At 47.8% G+C, this 22,618-nt stretch overlaps 2 protein-coding genes across 2 annotated transcripts in view; one reads left to right on the forward strand and one right to left on the reverse strand.

Annotated features, from left to right (window-relative positions):
* Positions 1-22,618, reverse strand: part of LOC135810169 (WD repeat domain-containing protein 83-like) — a 58,511-nt gene continuing 35,893 nt past the window's right edge. Inside the window, exon 10 of the mRNA XM_065323642.1 lies at positions 1-715. Within this exon, the coding sequence (XP_065179714.1) occupies positions 452-715 (264 nt within the window). The 3' untranslated portion in view covers positions 1-451. The remainder of the gene's footprint in view (positions 716-22,618) is intronic.
* On the forward strand, positions 5,188-6,179 carry LOC135810981 (uncharacterized). Its single transcript, XM_065324350.1, has one exon. It carries the CDS (start codon positions 5,229-5,231, stop codon positions 6,177-6,179), a length of 951 nt encoding a protein of 316 aa, XP_065180422.1. The 5' UTR covers positions 5,188-5,228.

A 22,618-nucleotide genomic window follows, 5' to 3' on the forward strand; every position in this document is an offset into this window, starting at 1 on the left:
TATACTTCAACTTCTTCTTCTTCAAGTACACTGTACTCTTGACATGGAATGTAACAGTAACAAACAATATCGTTAGAAGAATTATGTAATAAAAGACAAGCCAAGAATGAGTGTTATGTTTGAAGGATTTAGTTTGTTGGAAGGATTTATAATGGAAGTGTGTTGAATAATTGTTATACAGGAAAAACTGGCTCTCTGCAGATGAAGTCTGTGATGTACAGTGTATTGTGGTAGTGCGTACTGCGTAGTGTGTTGTGCTACAGCTCTCTCAAGGACGGAATGTATGTGGTAGCTAAGACTGGCATTAGAACAACACAACCAGGCAATTTCGAGTATTGCTTTTTTCTCACACGCACACACATTCACACTTACATGCCCAGTATTCACTATTCTCATCAATGATGATGTCATGACAGTCAAGCTGATGACATCATGGGAAACAGAAATGATGTCATATCTTCCTGAACTGCTTGGGTAGCAAGAGTTCTCGTGGCACGTCAGGCACGTAACCAGCCAGAACAGGGAAGTCGCGTTTCTCCTCAACACCAGGTATCTGTCCAGTCTCCTGCGCCTGCTTCCAGTCTTCACCTTTCCACACCTTGACAACATTACCACAGGTAGATAGTAGACAGCATTGCTTGGGATGGTAGCTGAGAGATTCAACTGCCACTGTGTCATCTCCAGTCGACGGCGCTAGCGTGTGCACAATTTTTCCCTGTGTGGTACAAGAAGAAAACAGCGGCGTACACACAAAACACACACACACACACACACACACACACACACACACACACACACAATCACACAATTTCCAGAAAACATTCGCTGCGTTCAGTCCTCTGTCAATTTCCATATTGCTCTAAAGGCTCATTACTAACAGCAAGAGTAGATAAACAAGAGTGTGCAACTCGCGGATGGGTAGGCCCACGGCGGAATTTTTTGTTGACATAATCTTTTCGACAACGCATGAGCTGCGAGTCTTTCGGAAAGTCTTCCCTCGTGCTCTTGGCCGGCTTTACACTACAAGGTCGGTACCCAGCACGTGCTCTCACACTGCTCTGCGGCGAAATGCTCGTTCTTCTGATAAAAGGTGACGTCAACAAAAAATTCCGCCGTGGGCGGGGGTATCTGCAGATTGTGCAGGAGAGATCCGGAGTTGCACACTCTTGTTTATCTACTCTTGCTAACAGCATAGATATTCTCTGACTGGAATTCCGAACTTTTCCGTTTGAGAAGTTTTTCTTGAAATTAATCCTTGCCGGTTTTTTAAATCTGCACTGTAGCCTTTACATCATTCACACGCGTGTGTACACACACACACACACACACACACACACACACACACACACACACACACACACACACACACACACACACACACACACACACACACACATATACACACACACACACACATACACACACACACACACACACACACACACACACACACACACACACACACACGTGAGATCACAAGTTCATTTGATATTCTTTCACCGGTTAGCTGCTACTACTATTGTTCATTGTGTGTTGCTCCCTGCATGGGAGCTCGCGGTTTTCCTGCCGACTTGAAGCAACACACAATTCCCCAAGTTCCCAGAGCTTTGTCAACTATGAAGAGTATAGCCCACACGCTCTCTTCCATTAACACTGCAATATTTCAACTCATTTCACAATAATCATTCCAACGTTCCAGAAAATTGCCTTCATCAGGTTCGCAATGATGTGCAAGCTCCCAAACCAGCATTGATAAAGGCCAACTCACCTGTCAGTAAGAGGGTGTGAGAAGCAGCGCGAAAAAGAGTTCAGCTAATAGCGCTAACATTAACTATCAGTGGAGGCGAAATGTTGGAATGATTATTGTGAAATGAGTTGAACTATTTCACTGTTTATGACACTGCAGGAAGCCTCCCCACTTTTACTTTCTCAACTATGTTTACCAAATCCACTATCTTTTCTGCATATTCGTATTGGCTCAAGCTGCCCAAGGAAATGAAGACAATATCCCATGTTAGACAGTTCAAAGACCATGTTAAATGTCATGCCAAGTTTTAGGCTCACTCGCCTCTTTAGCTAGCTTATCTCACCACTATTCACCATGGTCAACATAGTGATAAATTTCACCCCTCTGATGCGTTCTGTTCTTCCGATTATTATTATTATTATTATTGTATTATTATTAAGTTGATTGTTCCAACTAGGAACACACGCTTCTTGCCGAACTTGACACTTGACTGACTCACGACTGCCATCCGGAGCACACGAGGAGCACGTCGCACCTTCCACTCGGCAAACCTGCAAGAAAGCACCACTCCCTGCTCAATACACGGAAGGTGCGACGTGCTCCTCGTGTGCTCCGGATGGCAGTCGTGAGTCAGTCAAGTGTAAGTTCGGCAAGAAGCGTGTGTTCCTAGTTGGAACAATCAACTTCATGACTATTACCGCCGAAGTCGCAACTTCTAAGTTCGTATTGTTGTCCCTCACGCGGACGTGCGACTAGTTGTTGGAGGTGACAGCGTTGTGAATAGCTATACTGGCTCTCAACGTCTGTTTATCACAACTCCATGAGCGACTCTGACTCACGCTGCTACCTGGAGCTTCACGAGGTGTTTGTCGCGCTGGAAACAAAGCGTCTCTGTAAGTTTGTATCCCTGGTGATGGTTTGGCCTGGAGAGCAGTATATAAGTGGTGCTTTTCAGGCACAATCTTCCTCAGCCTACTCAAGCTCAACTGATGAGGGGTGAATTCCCCGAAACACCGTGTATTGAGCAGGGAGTGGTGCTTTCTTGCAGGTTTGCCGAGTGGAAGGTGCGACGTGCTCCTCGTGTGCTCCGGATGGCAGTCGTGAGTCAGTCAAGTGTCAAGTTCGGCAAGAAGCGTGTGTTCCTAGTTGGAACAATCAACTTCATGACTATTACCGCCGAAGTCGCAACTTCTAAGTTTGTATTATTATTATTATTAATATGGTTTTTTCCTTTTTCCTTTCTTTTCCCTTTTCTTGCCATGGCTGGCTAACGCCCCCTCCTTTGCATTGGCTTCTGCCATTGGACGGTGAAATAAAATAAGTGTCGCCGAAGTCGCATCAACCTCTTCTTTACTATTGTCAGTGTGAACTATATTGTAAAGTCTTCTAGTTCTACTTTCTGATGTCCTTGACATCACAATGGGCAGAAGTCGTCAACAATTGACAATTTCTCACCTTTCTGACCATTCACAGAACCAGGACTAACAGTGAGCATCCTGATTTCCCTCAAAATAGCTGTGCAACAGGCCATGTAGAGTCTTTACACACCAGTATAACCAGTGCATTAACTACACCACCGCCACCGGTACATTGACTACGGGTCAGTAGGCATTGTGTAAGTGCATCGTTGTTTCACAAACCCTAACACTAGGTGGAGTCTCCTCACCGGAGGTAGAGGCGACGGTTTCAAATCGGACATTGGTTGCAAACCGGAACGAACTCAATATTCACTTTCTCTCTTGGTATTTTGATTAGAAAACATACGTCACAGTCAGACTACGATGCATCGATGTGTTATACTCCGAGCCGAAAATTTCATGGCTCTGCGATGACCAGAAGCGTCATACCAAGCAGGTGAGTTTTTGACATGTTGCTTCGCACTGCGACTTGAGTTTTACGGCTTTCGAAAAATCATCTTCTTGTCGCAGGTAAACAGCGGCTCGCCTCTCGCCAATAAAGCACCGCATACCGATCAAAACTAAGGGAAGCACACACAAGGCTTATTGTTACTCTGTACTGGCCGCCGTGGAGCGATAGCAATTACCTAATTTCAGACCCAGAGTGAATTGGAGGTGCACTCTAAAACCTGTCCGGTTTGGAGCCACCTCTGATTTGAAGCGAAAAAATGGGCAACTTGGAGGCAATGGGTCAACACAAAGGAGTGGCTCAGTTCGATTGACTCTGGCCTCAGAGTAAACTTCACCATGCCAGTTTTCCTCCACAAACATATTTCGAGTGAACAATCAATGCTGATGATCGGTTTGGGTCTATACAAATTTGGCTGTCAAGCCGTTCCGGTATCGAACCGTCGTCTCTACTATAGTGCGTTTCAAAAGTATAGACCTCTAGACTTTTTCAAATAATTCAAATTTGGTGGGAACGTTTTCAGAAATTTCTTCTGAATATTGCTCAGGCAGCCCCCGCAATTTTTCTCCTAAAAATTTCAAGCGACTGGATAACAAACGCCCAGTTTCGGAAATGTTATGCACAAAGTGATCACAGATTTTACGTGGTGTAGCTGCTGGCCTAACGTTTTTTGAAACCAGAGGTCTGGACTTTTGAAAGCACTATACTAGTGTTTTACTTCCGTTTACCTATTTCATTTGACTGGATAGATTGCTGCTTCTCACCACAGTAGGTCTGTTCGTAGTATGCTTTTGAGTTTTGAGATTTTCTTTTTAAAGAATTTTGAGTTGAAAGTTTGTTGAACACTTGGGAAAAAATTATTGTGTGTATTTTGCTGGTAAAAGAGTCTCCAAGACTAGTAGCGTTTGAACACACCAGAAATTGCAGTGCATACCTGCTCCACCTCACTGTACGTTTCTTACCTATCGTAATCATGGCCCCAGGTTTAAATATTGATTGATTTTATCATTCATAAGCTTCAAGGAGTTGAATTGCCATAATACAATAAGTAGATTGTTTGTTGATTGACACAATTTCACAGCATTTTTAACACTACCATGCAAAGCAAAAAAAAGAAGAAAAAAAAGAAAAAAAACCATTAGGTTGATGTTCTCAAGACAATGACCATCTCTGGAGTTATCGCCTATCGGAGATTGTCTGCTGCTGCTGTTGCTGTCAAGTCACTGCGCCTAGTACTGTGCTACTGTCGAGTCACTGCTTGTCTTACTCTGCTGCTGGGACTCTGTGTCAGAGTTAACCCGACAGCCTCAAGCTCTGCTCGTATTTGCTGATACCCATTACAAACATCAAGACCATCTTCATCTTCAGCATTATTCGGAGCGCATGGCGACGATTTCTTGACTGGTGTTGTATGTGTTGTCTATCCCATGATCTGGATCAAGAGAACGGCTCTGAAGATGACGAGTTAAGAGAGCTGGACTATGTAGTATGTGGCACTCTGCTCTTGTCAAAGTCCCTATATGTATTGCTCAGCTGCTGAGACTCTGTGTCAAGGCTAACACGACAGCCTCAACTCTTCTCTTATTTGCTGATACCCATTACAAACATCAAGACCATGGCCATCTTCACAAGTATTCGGAGCGCATGGCGACGCCTTCTTGACTGGTGTTGTACGTATTGTCAGTCCAATGATCTGGAGCAAGAGAAAGGCTCTGAAGATGACAAGTTAAGAGAGCTGGGCTATGTACTTCAAGTAGCTCCCATTCAGCCCACTCAGCCCATTCAGCCAGGTCAGCCCACTCAGCCCATTCAGCCAGGTCAACCCATTCAGCTAGGTCAGCCAGGTCAGCCCACTCAGCCCATTCAGCCAAGTCAACCCATTCAGCCAGGTCAGCCAGGTCAGCCCATTCAGCCAGGTCAGCCCACTCAGCCAGGTCAGGCCATTCAGCCAGGTCAGGCCATTCAGCCAGGTCAGCTCACTCAGCCAGGTCAGCCCATTCAGCCAGGTCAGCTCACTCAGCCAGGTCAGACCATTCAGCCAGGTCAGCCCACTCCGCCAGGTCAGACCATTCAGCCAGGTCAGACCATTCAGCCAGGTCAGACCATTCAGCCAGGTCAGACCACTCAGCCAGGTCAGCCCACTCAGCCCATTCAGCTAAGTCAACCCATTCAGCCAGGTCAGCCCATTCAGCCAGGTCAGCCCACTCCGCCAGGTCAACCCATTCAGCCAGGTCAGCCCACTCAGCCCATTCAGCCAAGTCAACCCATTCAGCCAGGTCAGCCCATTCAGCCAGGTCAGCCCACTCCGCCAGGTCAGCCCACTCAGCCAGGTCAGCCCACTCAGCCAGGTCAGCTCACTCAACCCACATTGACATCATATAGCAGTACAGCCCGGAGTGGTAATGAGAACAGACGAACAGACGAAGGAGAATCTGGTGCAGCCACACAGGCAGTGTCAGGCACTGCACTACAAGTGTCCCCCCTTTTTCTTCTTCTTCTTCTTCTTCTTCTTTTTTTTTCTTTCTTGCCCACATGGTACGGGCAGAGAGCAACTAAGACCACGTGATCGTGATATCACAGGGGTTGCTAACTTGCTATCCATTTGTGGTCAATTGACAGGGTACAGGTTCTAACCAGGAAAAATTGTAGGGGGAACAAACAGATCACCCATTTTTACAAAAATGTTATTGTTCCACTATTGCCTTACTACAAAAAAATGCAACGTACGGGTGCAGTTGTGGCCGCATTTTCGCTGTGTGAACTAAAAAAAAACACAAGAAGGAGAAGGGTGGTGCTGCCCCTCCCCCACCCCCACCCCATTGGCTAGAACCCTGGTTTGGTGTCTGCTCCAGAGCCAGGTCGGTGATCTGGTTGGGGGCAACTTGGACCCGCTTGGGGGTAACTTGGACCCGCTTGGGAAAAGAACACCAGGTCACTTGTGACCCGGATGGGATTCAATGATGTACAATACCCAATAGGAAAAGACTAAGTTGTGCAAGGTTCATGACTGTGTACACGGTTGGTTGGAAATCCTCTATAGCAGAAACTGTGGTTGCCGGTTCTCCAGCTCAGTACCATGGTAATCTAGAATGTATGTACGTACCTGAGGAGGTGCAGTTCTAGTTCTAGGGTATGACTTTCTAGAAGCTGACGTTCATTTCCCTATCCATAGAACTGATAACATTGCAGTGGCCAGACCCAGCAGCAGCAGCACCAGTGCCACGCGGCAGATCTTCAGTGTGGTCCGCATCATCACTTTCAGTAGCACGTCGTTGCAGATCTTCAGACTGTTTAGTGTTGTCCGCATCGTCAATACCATGTCGTTGCAGATCTTCAGACTGTTCAGTGTGGTGCGCATCAGCAATACTAGTACTGGCGGTAGTGACACGCAGCGATGGCTGAGGCTCAGCACACACGGGCTTCGGGTAGTCCACGACCCGCGGAGGCTGTAGCTGCGACGTGTCTCTCTTCTGGAATACGATGCACGATCTTCTTCCTTCGTCAGCGTCGTCATCCTCCGTATCGTACCTATGATACGCGCTTCGTCCTACTCCTAGCGCGTATCCACTATGACTCTTATCAGAGTCAGAGTTATCGTACATGGAGTGACTCACCGCCGGCGGTGGTTCCAAGTAAATGCTGGGAAGAGTGTTCAAAGGCTGCTTCTCGACCAGGCCGCACTTTCGCAGAGCTTCTAATACTCCTCGGGAGCAGGACTGAGCGGCAGCGTTTCCCGCCGCCGCCGCACGGTCTTGCATCAGGAGCACTTCCTCCTCTTCATTCTCTTCCTCAGCGAGTCTCCTGGCAGCGATCTGCATTGGGCACCAGTCAATGTCACATGGCCAGGATGGTCCACAACCCATGATCGATGATACCGGCTAGCGCTAGCGGCTAGAATACAGGATAGGTCTTTACGCACAAACAACAAACAAACGAAAAAGAAACGCACAAAGCGAGCGATCATGCCACTGGTGATGGTGACGACAGTACTCACGACTAGAAGTAGGAAGATAGTCAACTCGGAAGGCGACACAAGTCATGTCGAACAAAACGTTACCCCTTTGCCAGTTGATCTGCGAGTCGTCCTTACCCGATTTCCGTTCGCTGCGTTGATCAAACGATTCAAAGTCACCAACACCCATCAACAGCTAAGCGACCTCGAGCGAGAGAGGAACATGGCATGGCAGCCAGGAAGAAGAAGTGCTAACCGTTTCTCCATCCACACGACATGTCGACAGACGCGAAACTGTCGAAACAGAAAAACTGTCACGACTTTTATAGCACAAGCTAGGCATGCGTACGGCAAGATGAAAAAAGTAATACTAATAGCTGAGCTAGCTATGCCTATGCTGGTGTAAACCCTTACTAAGGCGGCCAGGGTACTAAGTCTAAGGGTTTACAGTAGGGGTGAAACAATTATCATGATTATACCGAGTACTCGAGTACTCGCTCGGTTTTTTCAAAAATAATCGTACTCGGAATAAATCAGAGTACTCGTTCATACATGGTACATGCATTTACTACAGAAATCTGCAGTTTCAGGGCAGCAGTCGGCAGATGGTGATGTGCAGGCTGTGTGGTGAACATTTGTTCACGAGTAGAGAGAGCCCAAATGACCCACCAACCAATATACCCGAGAAAAATGACTGCTACTCGGTTCAATCAGGGTTGTATCATGTTATTTTAAAGCCCTTGGTGTGCAATTTTTAAGAGATGAAAAATACTCGAATACTCGAATATTCGATCGGAGAAAATCAGAGTACTCGAACTCGGGATCTCAGTGCCAACTTTCACCCCTAGTTCACAGTTTACACCAGCTACGTGGCCCTTGATATCCCTAGGCCCTTGGCCTTGCATCACGTAAGTCGGATCAAGTAGAGAGAGAGAATCCTTTCACTCGTGCACGTAGTCGCTAGCCTACAGCCTGCACACGCACACGCACACAGCCTACATGTAGAATCTACACTACAGAGTAGTGCAGACAGTCGACGGAGCACACGGCCTGTACAGTCAGTGTAGGCTGGAAGCCTGTAGCCTAGTGTAGGCAGTTATCATGGATATCATGAAGGTCAGGGGTAAAGATTATAACAACATAAAAAATAATGAGTGTTCGAATCGTAGGCTACACAGCATGCAGTCGTCGAGTCACCCATGTGGGCCATGATCCTGCAAGTGCTCCTATTAGTATTACTAGTGCTACGCCTATACAGTAATCATTGTGCAGCTTTGTCTTTGTCTTTGTAGGCGTACATCTACTTGTCTTTGTTTTTAACAATAGCCGCATCCCGGTCCCGTTACGTTGGCGGGTTCTCAGGCAGTTGTTTTCATGGTTTTCTTTTACGTTTACTTAGTTTTAGGGCTTCATTATTCAGTGCTTACATGTACATGTACTGTACCCCTGGTACACAGTACAGACTCAGTGTGCATGTTTGGCACTTTGCCACTCTCTTTGGCCTTTGGGGGCCGGTTTCCTCAGGTTCTCATCATCATGTACCCTGGCCCTGGCCTAGGCCCTGACACTCTGTCATGTACATAGTCATTGCACCATGTATACAGCGTACAGTGTAGCGTCACCGAGGAAGTGTGAGTTTCGAAGTCACGTGAAGAAAAATGTTAGAGCATCGCTAGCGCTGGCCTCAAAGCTCAACTCACGGCTCAAGCGAAGGTCCTGGTGCCTGGTGGTGACCAGACAGTCAATCTTTTCTTCAGACCTTTCCCTTTTCCATACCCACAACCGTTAACCACTGAATGCTTGAATTAGAATTTTCATTATTCTTTACGCCTAGACATACAGCGAGTACACTGTAGATCTACAGGCTACAGGCTACATGTAGGCTACAGGCTACAGGCTACACGGACGGACGGGCATTGCATGTACTCAGCATTTGTACTGTATGATGTAGGGATAGTAAGACTAAGAGTAGTAATCAAAGACAAGTGGCACTGGAGCGTGTTGAGAACTAGACATCATGGGGCGCCAATGATTAAAAGGAGCGAAATGCGGAGAGCCGGCTGTGTCCAAACGCCAGAACAGCACTCTTGCGGAAGTGGAGACCCTGGCCCTCTAGGGAGCGTTTGTTTGTTTGTATTCTTTATTTAGAGTGGGAAGTCCAAAACAGGCCCTAGCCTAATAACAATGGTCCCACTAGTGAGGGAATGCGTGGTGACAAGTAAACATTTTTGCGGTGTACCTCAGCATACATGCTGTCAAGTGACTCATGGCATAACCATAAGATGAAACCAGTTACCTTGAATGGCTTGATGGCTTGAAAAATGGAAGCCACGCGTTTCCACTTCAACTTCAAGTGATGGTGTACAGCCATTGTGCTGTAGCCTGTAGTCTATCTAACAGTTCTGTAGTCTAAGTCCAACACACTTGAACTAAAGTCTTTACAGTTACACAGTCACATGCACAGGCGCTACAAAGGCAAGAGGTTTCATGACACAGCAGACTAGACTGTACTGTAGACACTAAGAGACAGTCATGTCATGCAACAGACTTCCACAGACCACAGTTCCAGTCACAGAAAGGCCAAGGCATGCAGTTGGCGGTGCTGCTAATACTTAATAGTACTAGTAATACTAGTAATAAGAAAGGTTTGCTCCCCACACCGGAGCTCGCGCTATTCCGCCGACTTTACTTGACACTTGACTGACTCACCACTGCCATCCAGAGCACACGAGAAGTCCATCGAACCTTCGACTCGGCAAACCTGCAAGAAAGCACCACTCCCTGCTCAATACACAGTGTTTCGGGGAATTCACCCCTCATCAGTTGAGCTTGAGTAGGCTGAGGAAGATTGTGCCTGAAGAGCACCACTTATATAGTGCTCTCCAGGCACAAACATCACCAGGGATACAAACTTACAGAGACGCTCCGCTTCTGGATGGCAGTCGTGAGTCAGTCAAGTGTCAAGTAAAGTCGGCAGAATAGCGCGAGCTCCGGTGTGGGGAGCAAACCTTTCTTACAAATCATCGCCGAAGTCGCAACCACTACTTAATACTAGTACTATTTACAAGTAATACCTTTAGATTCGATGTTAGCCGTGTGTATTCTCATGCTTGTGGCCATTGATACCTCGTACAAAACATCACCAACGGCAAAGGCAAAGTGGGTGCTCGTGTTGGACATAATGTCATTAGTCATTACCATGCGTCCATGGTGTGGCTAGCTAACTAGCTGTACTATACTCAGATCAGAGAGTACAGTGTGCAGAAGCCATGACATCATCTTGTACGCAGACCGGCTAAAGTCAAACCATACCGCGTACCGCTATGCATGTGCAAGGCTCCCTCAAGCTCAGACTCTTGACTTGAGCGTGGTATGACATGGAAAACCTGTGAGTTTGGGAGGCAAGCATTATTTGCCACTGAAATCTCCATACCAAGTAGGTAGCACTGGTTTCCCTTCAAACCAAGTACATATGTAGTAATGTTTTCCAGTGAATACAAACCAGTTAAATGTACATGTATTGTGATCATGCCATGGTTATCAATATGCCATGGTTATCAATATGCCATGGTTATCAATATGCCATGATCTCATTCATAAACCTACAGAAGTATGCGTTGCTGAAAGTACAATCATGTACACACACACACACACACACACACACACACACACACACACACACACACACACACACACACACACACACACACACACACACACACACACCACACCACCACACACACACACACACACACACACACACACACACACACACACACACACACACACACACACACACACACACACACACACACACACACACACACACACACACACACACACACACACACACACACACACACACACACACACACACACACACACACACACACACACACACACACACACACACACACACACACACACACACACACACACACACACACACACACACACACACACACACACACACACACACACACACACACACACACACACACACACACACACACACACACACACACACACACACACACACACACACACACACACACACACACACACACACACACACACACACACACACACACACACACACACACACACACACACACACACACACACACACACACACACACACACACACACACACACACACACACACACACACACACACACACACACACACACACACACACACACACACACACACACACACACACACACACACACACACACACACACACACACACACACACACACACACACACACACACACACACACACACACACACACACACACACACACACACACACACACACACACACACACACACACACACACACACACACACACACACACACACACACACACACACACACACACACACACACACACACACACACACACACACACACACACACACACACACACACACACACACACACACACACACACACACACACACACACACACACACACACACACACACACACACACACACACACACACACACACACACACACACACACACACACACACACACACACACACACACACACACACACACACACACACACACACACACACACACACACACACACACACACACACACACACACACACACACACACACACACACACACACACACACACACACACACACACACACACACACACACATACCTACCACAGTAGTACAAGTGCATGGAACTATTGCATATTGGAGCTTCGACCTTCGATACAACAGTGTATACCAATCCGAAATCGGGTTTTCCTTTGCTCGAGATATTAAATCTCCGCTCTCCGCTTCTTATACAATCACCACTTCACATCACAATGCATCATTGCTTGTGAAATGGGCAAATACATTGAGTAGCAAGCTGGACCTTATATGCCTGACCATAGTTTTTAGATAGGATTGCACTGTCACCAGGCACTGAGCACTAGTCTTGTGCAGTGGTTGCTCACAAATTTCGGACATGCACACTGTACATACATGTACATACAGCATTGGGTATTACGCTCCTCGACATTCGTCTTGTTGGGCACTCCGGTTGGCTGCTCTAGTGCTGCTACAGCACGCATTGCCTGCTACTTTTCGTAGTTAGAGCACTCTGGCGCTAGAGCGACGAGCTATCTTAATTTATTCTTAAATGTCCGTGGTGCCTCCTTTGCACCATAGCTGGTAGCTCGGCTTGCAGCTGTACTGATGAGGCCTTTATGGCCGAAACAGCATGCTGTCTATTGCATTGGGTATATGTACTTCATGTACTTAATCTCCGGACAGCTGGCTGTTTCGACCATGTTGGTTTGTTTGTTTGTTTGTCCCACTGCACTAGTGGTATACAGCCTCTTTTACGGGCAAAATAACCTCAACGAAAGTGAAAATATTCAAAATAACAAAAGAAATTGATAGAAGATATTGGAAAACTCCAAGAAAGTGTGCGCAAAGCAGACAGACTTATTACAGTTCCCAATGGCCGATGCCTACCCCAATTCCATCCTGCGTCGACAGGCCAATTAATCAGACTCCTTATGTTACGGGCCAGTGGCGTCGGAGGTCGACCGCACGGAACACAGCGAATTGCCATGCCATCATGATTGAGAAGGGCTTGTCCCACTTGAGTGCGATGCCAGCAGCAAGGCGCTTCTGATTAGTTATAGCTTGTATACTATACGCGCCGGATCGAGCACTGCGGCGTCTGCTGAATACACCAGTGGCGTGGAAGACCCACGGACGTCCTGGGAGGCTTGGCGGTATTTCCTCTTCTCTGTTTGGCCTAGTGTTAGGTACATGGTCGTACGGTGAAGCCCGCCTAAGACGACTGCTCAAGGGACTTGTAAAACCTGGTCTCTGTTACCAGGTGGTCTCCTTATCCAGGGTCATTCGACTGGAAGTAGCATCCTTTGGTCGTGGTTGCAGTGGTCTTCTTGCACAGGTGGTCATCTTATCCAAGTGATCGCCTTGACAGGTTTCATGTATGTACGTAAAACATGCATAGTAAGTTCATGACCATTGTACTGCACTGGTGCTTTGCTGCAATGTGATATCTTACATGTACACGTAGTACCTCTGACATTACTTCGGGGGGGGGGGGGGGGGGGGGGCAGACTGAGTGAGTGCAGTTTGGATCCTGAAAACCGGATCAGTAGGTCACATGTACTGGCACTGACTGACAGCCTGCGTTCATGTGTGGTGTACTCGTACTGCACTGCACTGCACTGCACTGCCAACAGATCTACTACTGAGTAACTGCTATTGCAGAGTTCTCTTTGCTGGCAATGATAGCTCCACCACTAACACCACACTACCCAACCTCACGAATAAAAAAGTGCCAAGCTATACACAGCCCTAGCTGGTGACACGGACTGGCATGCAATGATTCAAAAATGATCTTAAAAAAAAAGATACCTCTAAGAGTCCAAACACTGACATGCACAGGCAAAAATTTATTTTATTTTTTACTACTTCTATTATTCACAGACCCAACTCGGGGGGAAGTCCCTCCCGATCCCTGAACTTGCACCTGGTATCTTTGTGTCATTATTTCTATGTGTATAACTAAGGTCACGCATTTTCGTTTCGTTGGTTTTAGCTATCTTCTTCTTTGCACTGTCTGACCACCTCTCTACTGTGCTAAACCCACTGTTCTTGTTCCTTTGCCTGCATGTCACGTGACTAGAAGGCTTGAAAGTATACTCAAGAAAACTACCAAGATGTTGACAAAGAGCCTGACATGGATTTGTTTCTCCTTAGTATTATAATATTATTGCATTCTAGTCTCTTAGGAAACTGTGAACGATACAAAGTTGGCAAGTTTCACCGCAGGCTATTACAGCATGACATTGTACAGATTACACTACATGTACTACCGTATGTACATATGCATGAGAGTGAGTGCTGCATGACCAGGTAGTGTATACATATGCATGAGAGTGAGTGCTGCATGACCAGGTAGTGTATACATATGCATGAGAGTGAGTGCTGCATGACCAGGTAGTGTATACATATGCATGAGAGTGAGTGCTGCATGACCAGGTAGTGCGTCTAAAGAGCTATGCCAGCACACACTGAAGTACGGTATGTTCAGCCTTCACTAAGGCCACCAAGTACACAAGCTGATTGAGGACACCATCTACCTCAGGACTACAGCAAACACAACAGCGACGATGGCAGCGTCTTTGGACACTCACATCACATTACACCATAGCGGTGTCTGAGCAACGCAGACGATCAGCAATAGAATGTCGGGTTGCAAGTGCTGCCTGCTAGCCCGTATACTCTGGAGGTGGAGATATGGCAATAGTATGCCAAGTGGGAGCTCTACGCTGAGAGGGCTCAGTGGGCTGCATGGGCTGAGAGGGCAGATTGTAAGCTCCGGCCGGACCTCGACGATAGTGAACCACAACTTCAAAGGGTGTTATAGGATGGGGACTGCTGGGCTCTGGCTGGTCTCCCTCTTCCACGACATCATGACACATACAACATCGGCAACACATACGAAGCAGTCGACGAAACGTGTCGCGGAGCCTTCGGCCAACTGCCATCCTCTGGCAAGTACCGACCCGGTGGGAGTACTGGCGTGACAAAGTGGAGCGATGCACAGCAGTACTGGGGCGTTGGCTGTCCGGGTGACCTTTCCACGGTGTCCCAGCAGCAGAGCAATGCAGCACAGTTCTACACACACTGGCTTGACAGCAGCAGAGTGAGACAAGCAGTGCCTTGACAGTAGCACAGTACTAGGCACAGTGACTTGACAGTAACAGCAGCAGACAATCTCCAAACAACCAGCACCTCCAGCAGCTCTCCTCGCAGTGGTTTCGGTACAGACAGTCACACGGACAGGACGTTAGCAGAAAGAGATCAGATCCTTTCTTGACTGAACAGGTAACATACTGATGAACATCACAAGACATCACTTAACTACATGCTTACAACTGAGAAAAGAAACAAGAGAAACTTACACCTGGTACTGAGAAACATATCAACAGTACCAGGCGACAATCCGTCACTTAAATTCAAATTGTGCATGACGTGGGAATTACTACTCAAGTAGTACAGCGTGGCCTGGCTAATCCCTACACGCGCCTGAGAAAAAAACGATGGAATACCTCACTACCAATACCTCATCCAGGAAAGTCGGTTGCTCCCCACACTAGAGCTCATGCTTTTCCCGCCAACAAGACTTGACACTTGACTGACTCAAGACTGTCATCCAGAGCACATGACAGGTTGGCGGGAAAAGCGCGACCTCCAGCGTGGGGAGCAGCCAACTTCCTTATGAAATTATCGCCGAGGTTGCTACATTGTACCACTCTTTTTTGCATTACCTCATCTGATAGTGTAAGACATGTAAATCTAACGAGGAAGTAAATCTAACGTTTTAACGAATTACAATTCTTCGTTATAATAAGTTCTGTCAAGCCTGTAATGCATCACATGAGTTATGTGCGGATATGCCTGAAGACTGAAGGATCGTTAACGTATCTTCTCGTTAACCTATGCATTTGGGATAGTCGTTAAATTTGCGACTTGTTATAATAACATGTCTTACAGTAGCCTCTATCAGCCCGCCATGGGATGTAAAAATATTACAACCAGGGAGTAGTAAAATACCGGTATTTAACTACTTGCTGATTACAGCAATCCAGTGCAGTGTGTACTTGTTCAAAAAATAGTTGTAGACGCCGTGTCAGTAGCATCGACAGCCTTCTAATTCTGTAAACCAAGAAACTGGCGTGGTTTGCGTGTTGGGTGTGAAATCGCAACAGTCAGCGAATGTGAGGCGTAGAATTGCAGGCAAACAGTTGTGTGGCCAGTCTGTACAATCAGCCTGTACAGTCAGTGTGCAGTGTACATGGTAGATATCTACAGTGGGTTATGCTCCATGATGTGTGATGTGCTGACACATGGACATACGGTACAACTCGAGCTGCGGACAGAACCGATTCGTCCATTGTGGACTCATCAGCGCAGCACAGAGGACATTAAGCCAAACCTGACAGGAATGTAAACTGTTTTCTTTCAAACCAAGACGACAAGCTGCAATGGCATTTGCTTACTTCAACTACGAAACCTCAACAGTAACTACCTTCTGACATGGATGTTGGTAGGTCATCCACCATCTACAGGGGTGACAACCGGTTCCAAATCAAGCTAACGGCTGGTCTACACTTGTACACTTTTCGACACTCTTCGACACTCTCCGACACTCACTCCGACACTCTCCGACACTCACTCCGACACTCTCCGACACTCTCCGACACTCTCCGACACTCACATATTGATTTTAACTTTGGCCCGCCGCAGGTATTCAAGTTGCATTGGTGATAGTAGCAGACAAGGCACGCAGGACAACAAACAAAAAATACACAAACACACACATGATCCTCTGAAGTTATGGATACAATTAATCTTGGGAGCACAGCAAACACAACGGCGGAGGCAGGGCCTTTGGACACTCTCTTCACATTACACCATAGCTGTGTGTGAGCAACGCAGACCATCAGCAGTAGAATATTGGCTTGCGAGTGCTGCCTGCTAGCCCGTAGGTGGATAATTGGGAATATCACGCGGAGTGGGAGCTCTGCGCTTAGTGGGCTGAGAGGGCTGAGAGAGCCGAGAGGGCTGAGTGGGAGCTCGGCCCCGAGTGGGCCGAGTGGGAGCTCTGCCCTGAGTAGGCTGAGTGGGCTTAGAGGGCTGAGAGAGCTGAGTGGAAGCTCTGCACTGAGTCGGCTGAGTGGGCTGAACTTGCTGACCGGATGGAACGGGTTGAGTGGGCTGAGTGGGCTGAGTGGGCTGAGTGGGCTGGACTGGATGAAGGGGCGTCAGACATAATAGGTAAGATTGATTGGCTCTACCTGGTCTCCCTCCTGCCTAGCGACATCATGACACATACAACATCGGCAACACACGTGGGACAGCCGACGAAACGTGTCGCGCAGCCTTCGACGGAGTGCCATAAACGTGTCGCGGATCCTTCGACCGAGCGCCATTATGGTGTTGCAGAGCCGTCGACCGATTGGCATCATCTGACGTACACTGGCCCGGTGGGGGTACTGGCGCGACGGAGCAGAGCGGTACACAGCAGTCCGGTGCTGGGGTGGTGGCTTTCAGGTTAACCTTCACACAGAGTCCCAGCAGCAGAGTAAGACAAGCAGTGACTTGACAGTAGCACAGTACTAGGCACAGTGACTTGACAGCAGCAGCAGCAGCAGCAGCAGCAGCAGCAGACAATCTCCAAACAACCAGCACCTCCAGCAGCTCTCCTTGCAGTGGTTTCGGTACAGACAGTCACACGGACAGGACGTTAGCAGAAAGAGATCAGATCCTTTCTTGACTGAACAGGTAACATACTGATGAGCATCACAAGACATCACTTAACTACATGCTTACAACTGAGAAAAGAAACGAGAGAAACTTACACCTGGTACTGAGAAACATATCAACAGTACCAGGCGACAATCCGTCACTTAAATTCACATTGTGCATGACGTGGGAATTACTACCGAAGTAGTACAGCGTGGCATGGCTAATCCCTACACGTGCCTGAGAAAAAACGATGGAATACCTCACTACCAATAGCTCATCCAGGAAAGTCGGTTGCTCCCCACACTAGAGCTCATGCTTTTCCCGCCAACAAGACTTGACACTTGACTGACTCAAGACTGTCATCCAGAGCACATGACAGGTTGGCGGGAAAAGCGCGACCTCCAGCGTGGGGAGCAGCCAACTTCCTTATGAAATTATCGCCGAGGTTGCTACATTGTGCCACTCTTTTTTGCATTACCTCATCTGATAGTGTAAGACATGTAAATCTAACGAGGAAGTAAATCTAACGTTTTAACGAATTACAATTCTTCGTTATAATAAGTTCTGTCAAGCCTGTAATGCCTCACATGAGTTATGTGCGGATATGCCTGAAGACTGAAGGATCCTTAGCGTATCTTCTCGTTAACCTATGCATTTGGGATAGTCGTTAAATTTGCGACTCGTTATAATAACATGTCTTACAGTAGCCTCTATCAGCCCGCCATCGGATGTGAAAATATTACAACCAGGGAGTAGTAAAATACCAGTATTTAACTACTTGCTGATTACAGCAATCCAGTGCAGTGTGTACTTGTTCAAAAAATAGTTGTAGACGCCGTGTCAGTAGCATCGACAGCCTTCTAATTCTGTAAACCAAGAAACTGGCGTGGTTTGCGTGTTGGGTGTGAAATCGCAACAGTCAGCGAATGTGAGGCGTAGAATTGCAGGCAAACAGTTGCGTGGCCAGTCTGTACAATCAGCCTGTACAGTCAGTGTGCAGTGTACATGGTAGATATCTACAGTGGGTTATGCTCCATGATGTGTGATGTGCTGACACATGGACATACGGTACAACTCGAGCTGCGGACAGAACCGATTCGTCCATTGTGGACTCATCAGCGCAGCACAGAGGACATTAAGCCAAACCTGACAGGAATGTAAACTGTTTTCTTTCAAACCAAGACGACAAGCTGCAATGGCATTTGCTTACTTCAACTACGAAACCTCAACAGTAACTACCTTCTGACATGGATGTTGGTAGGTCATCCACCATCTACAGGGGTGACAACCGGTTCCAAATCAAGCTAACGGCTGGTCAACACTTGTACACTTTTCGACACTCTCCGACACTCTCCGACACTCTTCGACACTCTCCGACACTCTCCGACACTCTCCGACACTCTCCGACACTCACATATTGATTTTAACTTTGGCCCGCCGCAGGTATTCAAGTTGCATTGGTGATAGTAGCAGACAAGGCACGCAGGACAACAAACAAAAAATACACAAACACACACATGATCCTCTGAAGTTATGGATACAATTAATCTTGGGAGTACAGCAAACACAACGGCGGAGGCAGGGCCTTTGGACACTCGCTTCACATTACACCATAGCTGTGTGTGAGCAACGCAGACCATCAGCAGTAGAATATTGGCTTGCGAGTGCTGCCTGCTAGCCCGTAGGTGGATAATTGGGAATATCACGCGGAGTGGGAGCTCTGCGCTGAGTGGGCTTAGAGGGATGAGAGAGCTGAGTGGAAGCTCTGCACTGAGTGGGCTGAGTGGGCTGAGTGGAAGCTCTGCACTGAGTGGGCTGAGTCGGCTGAGTGGGCTGAACTTGCTGACCGGATGGAACGGGTTGAGTGGTCCGAGTGGGCTGAACTGGATGAAGGGGCGTCAGACATAATAGGTAAGATTGATTGGCTCTACCTGGTCTCCCTCCTGCCTAGCGACATCATGACACATACAACATCGGCAACACACGTGGGACAGCCGACGAAACGTGTCGCGCAGCCTTCGACGGAGTGTCATAAACGTGTCGCGGATCCTTCGACCGAGCGCCATCATGGTGTTGCAGAGCCGTCGACCGATTGGCATCATCTGACGTACACTGGCCCGGTGGGGGTACTGGCGCGACGGAGCAGAGCGGTACACAGCAGTCCGGTGCTGGGGTGGTGGCTTTCAGGTTAACCTTCGCACAGAGTCCCAGCAGCAGAGTAAGACAAGCAGTGACTTGACAGTAGCACAGTACTAGGCACAGTGACTTGACAGCAGCAGCAGACAATCTCCAAACAACCAGTGCCTCCAGCAGCTCTCCTCGCAGTGGTTTCGGTACAGACAATCACACGGACAGGACGTTAGCAGAAAGAGATCAGATCCTTTCTTGACTGAACAGGTAACATACTGATGAACATCACAAGACATCACTTAACTACATGCTTACAACTGAGAAAAGAAACGAGAGAAACTTACACCTGGTACTGAGAAACATATCAACAGTACCAGGTGACAATCCGTCACTTAAATTCAAATTGTGCATGACGTGGGAATTACTAGTACAGCGTGGCCTGGCTAATCCCTACACGCGCCTGAGAAAAAAACGATGGAATACCTCAGAGTCACTACCAATAGCTCATCCAGGAAAGTCGGTTGCTCCCCACACTAGAGCTCATGCTTTTCCCGCCAACAAGACTTGATACTTGACTGACTCAAGACTGTCATCCAGAGAACATGACAGGTTGGCGGGAAAAGCGCGACCTCCAGCGTGGGGAGCAGCCAACTTCCTTATGAAATTATCGCCGAGGTTGCTACATTGTACCACTCTTTTTTTGCATTACCTCATCTGATAGTGTAAGACATGTAAATCTAACGAGGAAGTAAATCTAACGTTTTAACGAATGACAATTCTTCGTTATAATAAGTTCTGTCAAGCCTGTAATGCCTCACATGAGTTATGTGCGGATATGCCTGAAGACTGAAGGATCGTTAACGTATCTTCTCGTTAACCTATGCATTTGGGATAGTCGTTAAATTTGCGACTTGTTATAATAACATGTCTTACAGTAGCCTCTATCAGCCCGCCATGGGATGTAAAAATATTACAACCAGGGAGTAGTAAAATACCGGTATTTAACTACTTGCTGATTACAGCAATCCAGTGCAGTGTGTACTTGGTCAAAAAATAGTTGTAGACGCCGTGTCAGTAGCATCGACAGCCTTCTAATTCTGTAAACCAAGAAACTGGCGTGGTTTGCGTGTTGGGTGTGAAATCGCAACAGTCAGCGAATGTGAGGCGTAGAATTGCAGGCAAACAGTTGCGTGGCCAGTCTGTACAATCAGCCTGTACAGTCAGTGTGCAGTGTACATGGTAGATATCTACAGTGGGTTATGCTCCATGATGTGTGATGTGCTGACACATGGACATACGGTACAACTCGAGCTGCGGACAGAACCGATTCGTCCATTGTGGACTCATCAGCGCAGCACAGAGGACATTAAGCCAAACCTGACAGGAATGTAAACTGTTTTCTTTCAAACCAAGACGACAAGCTGCAATGGCATTTGCTTACTTCAACTACGAAACCTCAACAGTAACTACCTTCTGACATGGATGTTGGTAGGTCATCCACCATCTACAGGGGTGACAACCGGTTCCAAATCAAGCTAACGGCTGGTCTACACTTGTACACTTTTCGACACTCTCCGACACTCTCCGGCACTCTCCGACACTCTCCGACACTCTCCGGCACTCTCCGGCACTCTCCGGCACTCTCCGGCACTCTCCGGCACTCTCCGGCACTCTCCGGCACTCTCCGGCACTCTCCGGCACTCTCCGGCACTCACATATGGATTTTAACTTTGGCCCGCAACAGGTATTCAAGTTGCATTGGTGATAGTAGCAGACAAGGTACGCAGGACAACAAACAAAAAATACACAAACACACACATGATCCTTTGAAATTATGGATACAATTAATCTTGGGAGTACAGCAAACACAACGGCGGAGGCAGGGCCTTTGGACACTCTCTTCACATTACACCATAGCTGTGTGTGAGCAACGCAGACCATCAGCAGTAGAATGTGGGCTTGCGAGTGCTGCCTGCTAGCCCGCATACTCTGAAGGTGGATAATCGGGAATATCACGTGGAGTGCGAGCTCTGCGCTGAGAGGGCTGAGTGGGCTGAGAGGGCTGAGAGAGCCGAGCGGGCTGAGTGGGAGCTCGGCCCTGAGTGGGCCGAGTGGGCTTAGAGGGATGAGAGAGCTGAGTGGAAGCTCTGCACTGAGTCGGCTGAGTGGGCTGAGTGGAAGCTCTGCACTGAGTGGGCTGAATGGGCCGAGTGGGCCGAGTGGGCTGAGTGGAAGCTCTGCACTGAGTGGGCTGAATGGGCTGAACTTGCTGACCGGATGGAACGGGCCGAGTGGTCCGAGTGGGCTGGACTGGATGAAGGGGCGTCAGACATACAACGGGGAATGAATGGCTCTAGCTGGTATTCCTCTTGCCTAGCGGCATCATGACAAATACAACATCGGCAACACACGTGGGACAGCCGACGAAACGTGTCGCGCAGCCTTCGACGGAGTGCCATAAACGTGTCGCGGATCCTTCGACCGAGTGCCATCATGGTGTTGCAGAGCCGTCGACCGATTGGCATCATCTGACGTACACTGGCCCGGTGTGGGTACTGGCGCGACGGAGCAGAGCGGTGCACAGCAGTCCGGTGCTGGGGTGGTGGC

The sequence above is a fragment of the Sycon ciliatum genome, chromosome 2, assembly GCF_964019385.1.
Source record: "Sycon ciliatum chromosome 2, ocSycCili1.1, whole genome shotgun sequence".
In the NCBI taxonomy this organism is placed as follows: domain Eukaryota; kingdom Metazoa; phylum Porifera; class Calcarea; order Leucosolenida; family Sycettidae; genus Sycon; species Sycon ciliatum.

Coding starts and splice junctions, on each gene's coding strand:
- LOC135810981 (XM_065324350.1), top strand. CDS start 5,229: ATGGCCATCTTCACAAGTATTCGGAGCGCATGGCGACGCCTTCTTGAC.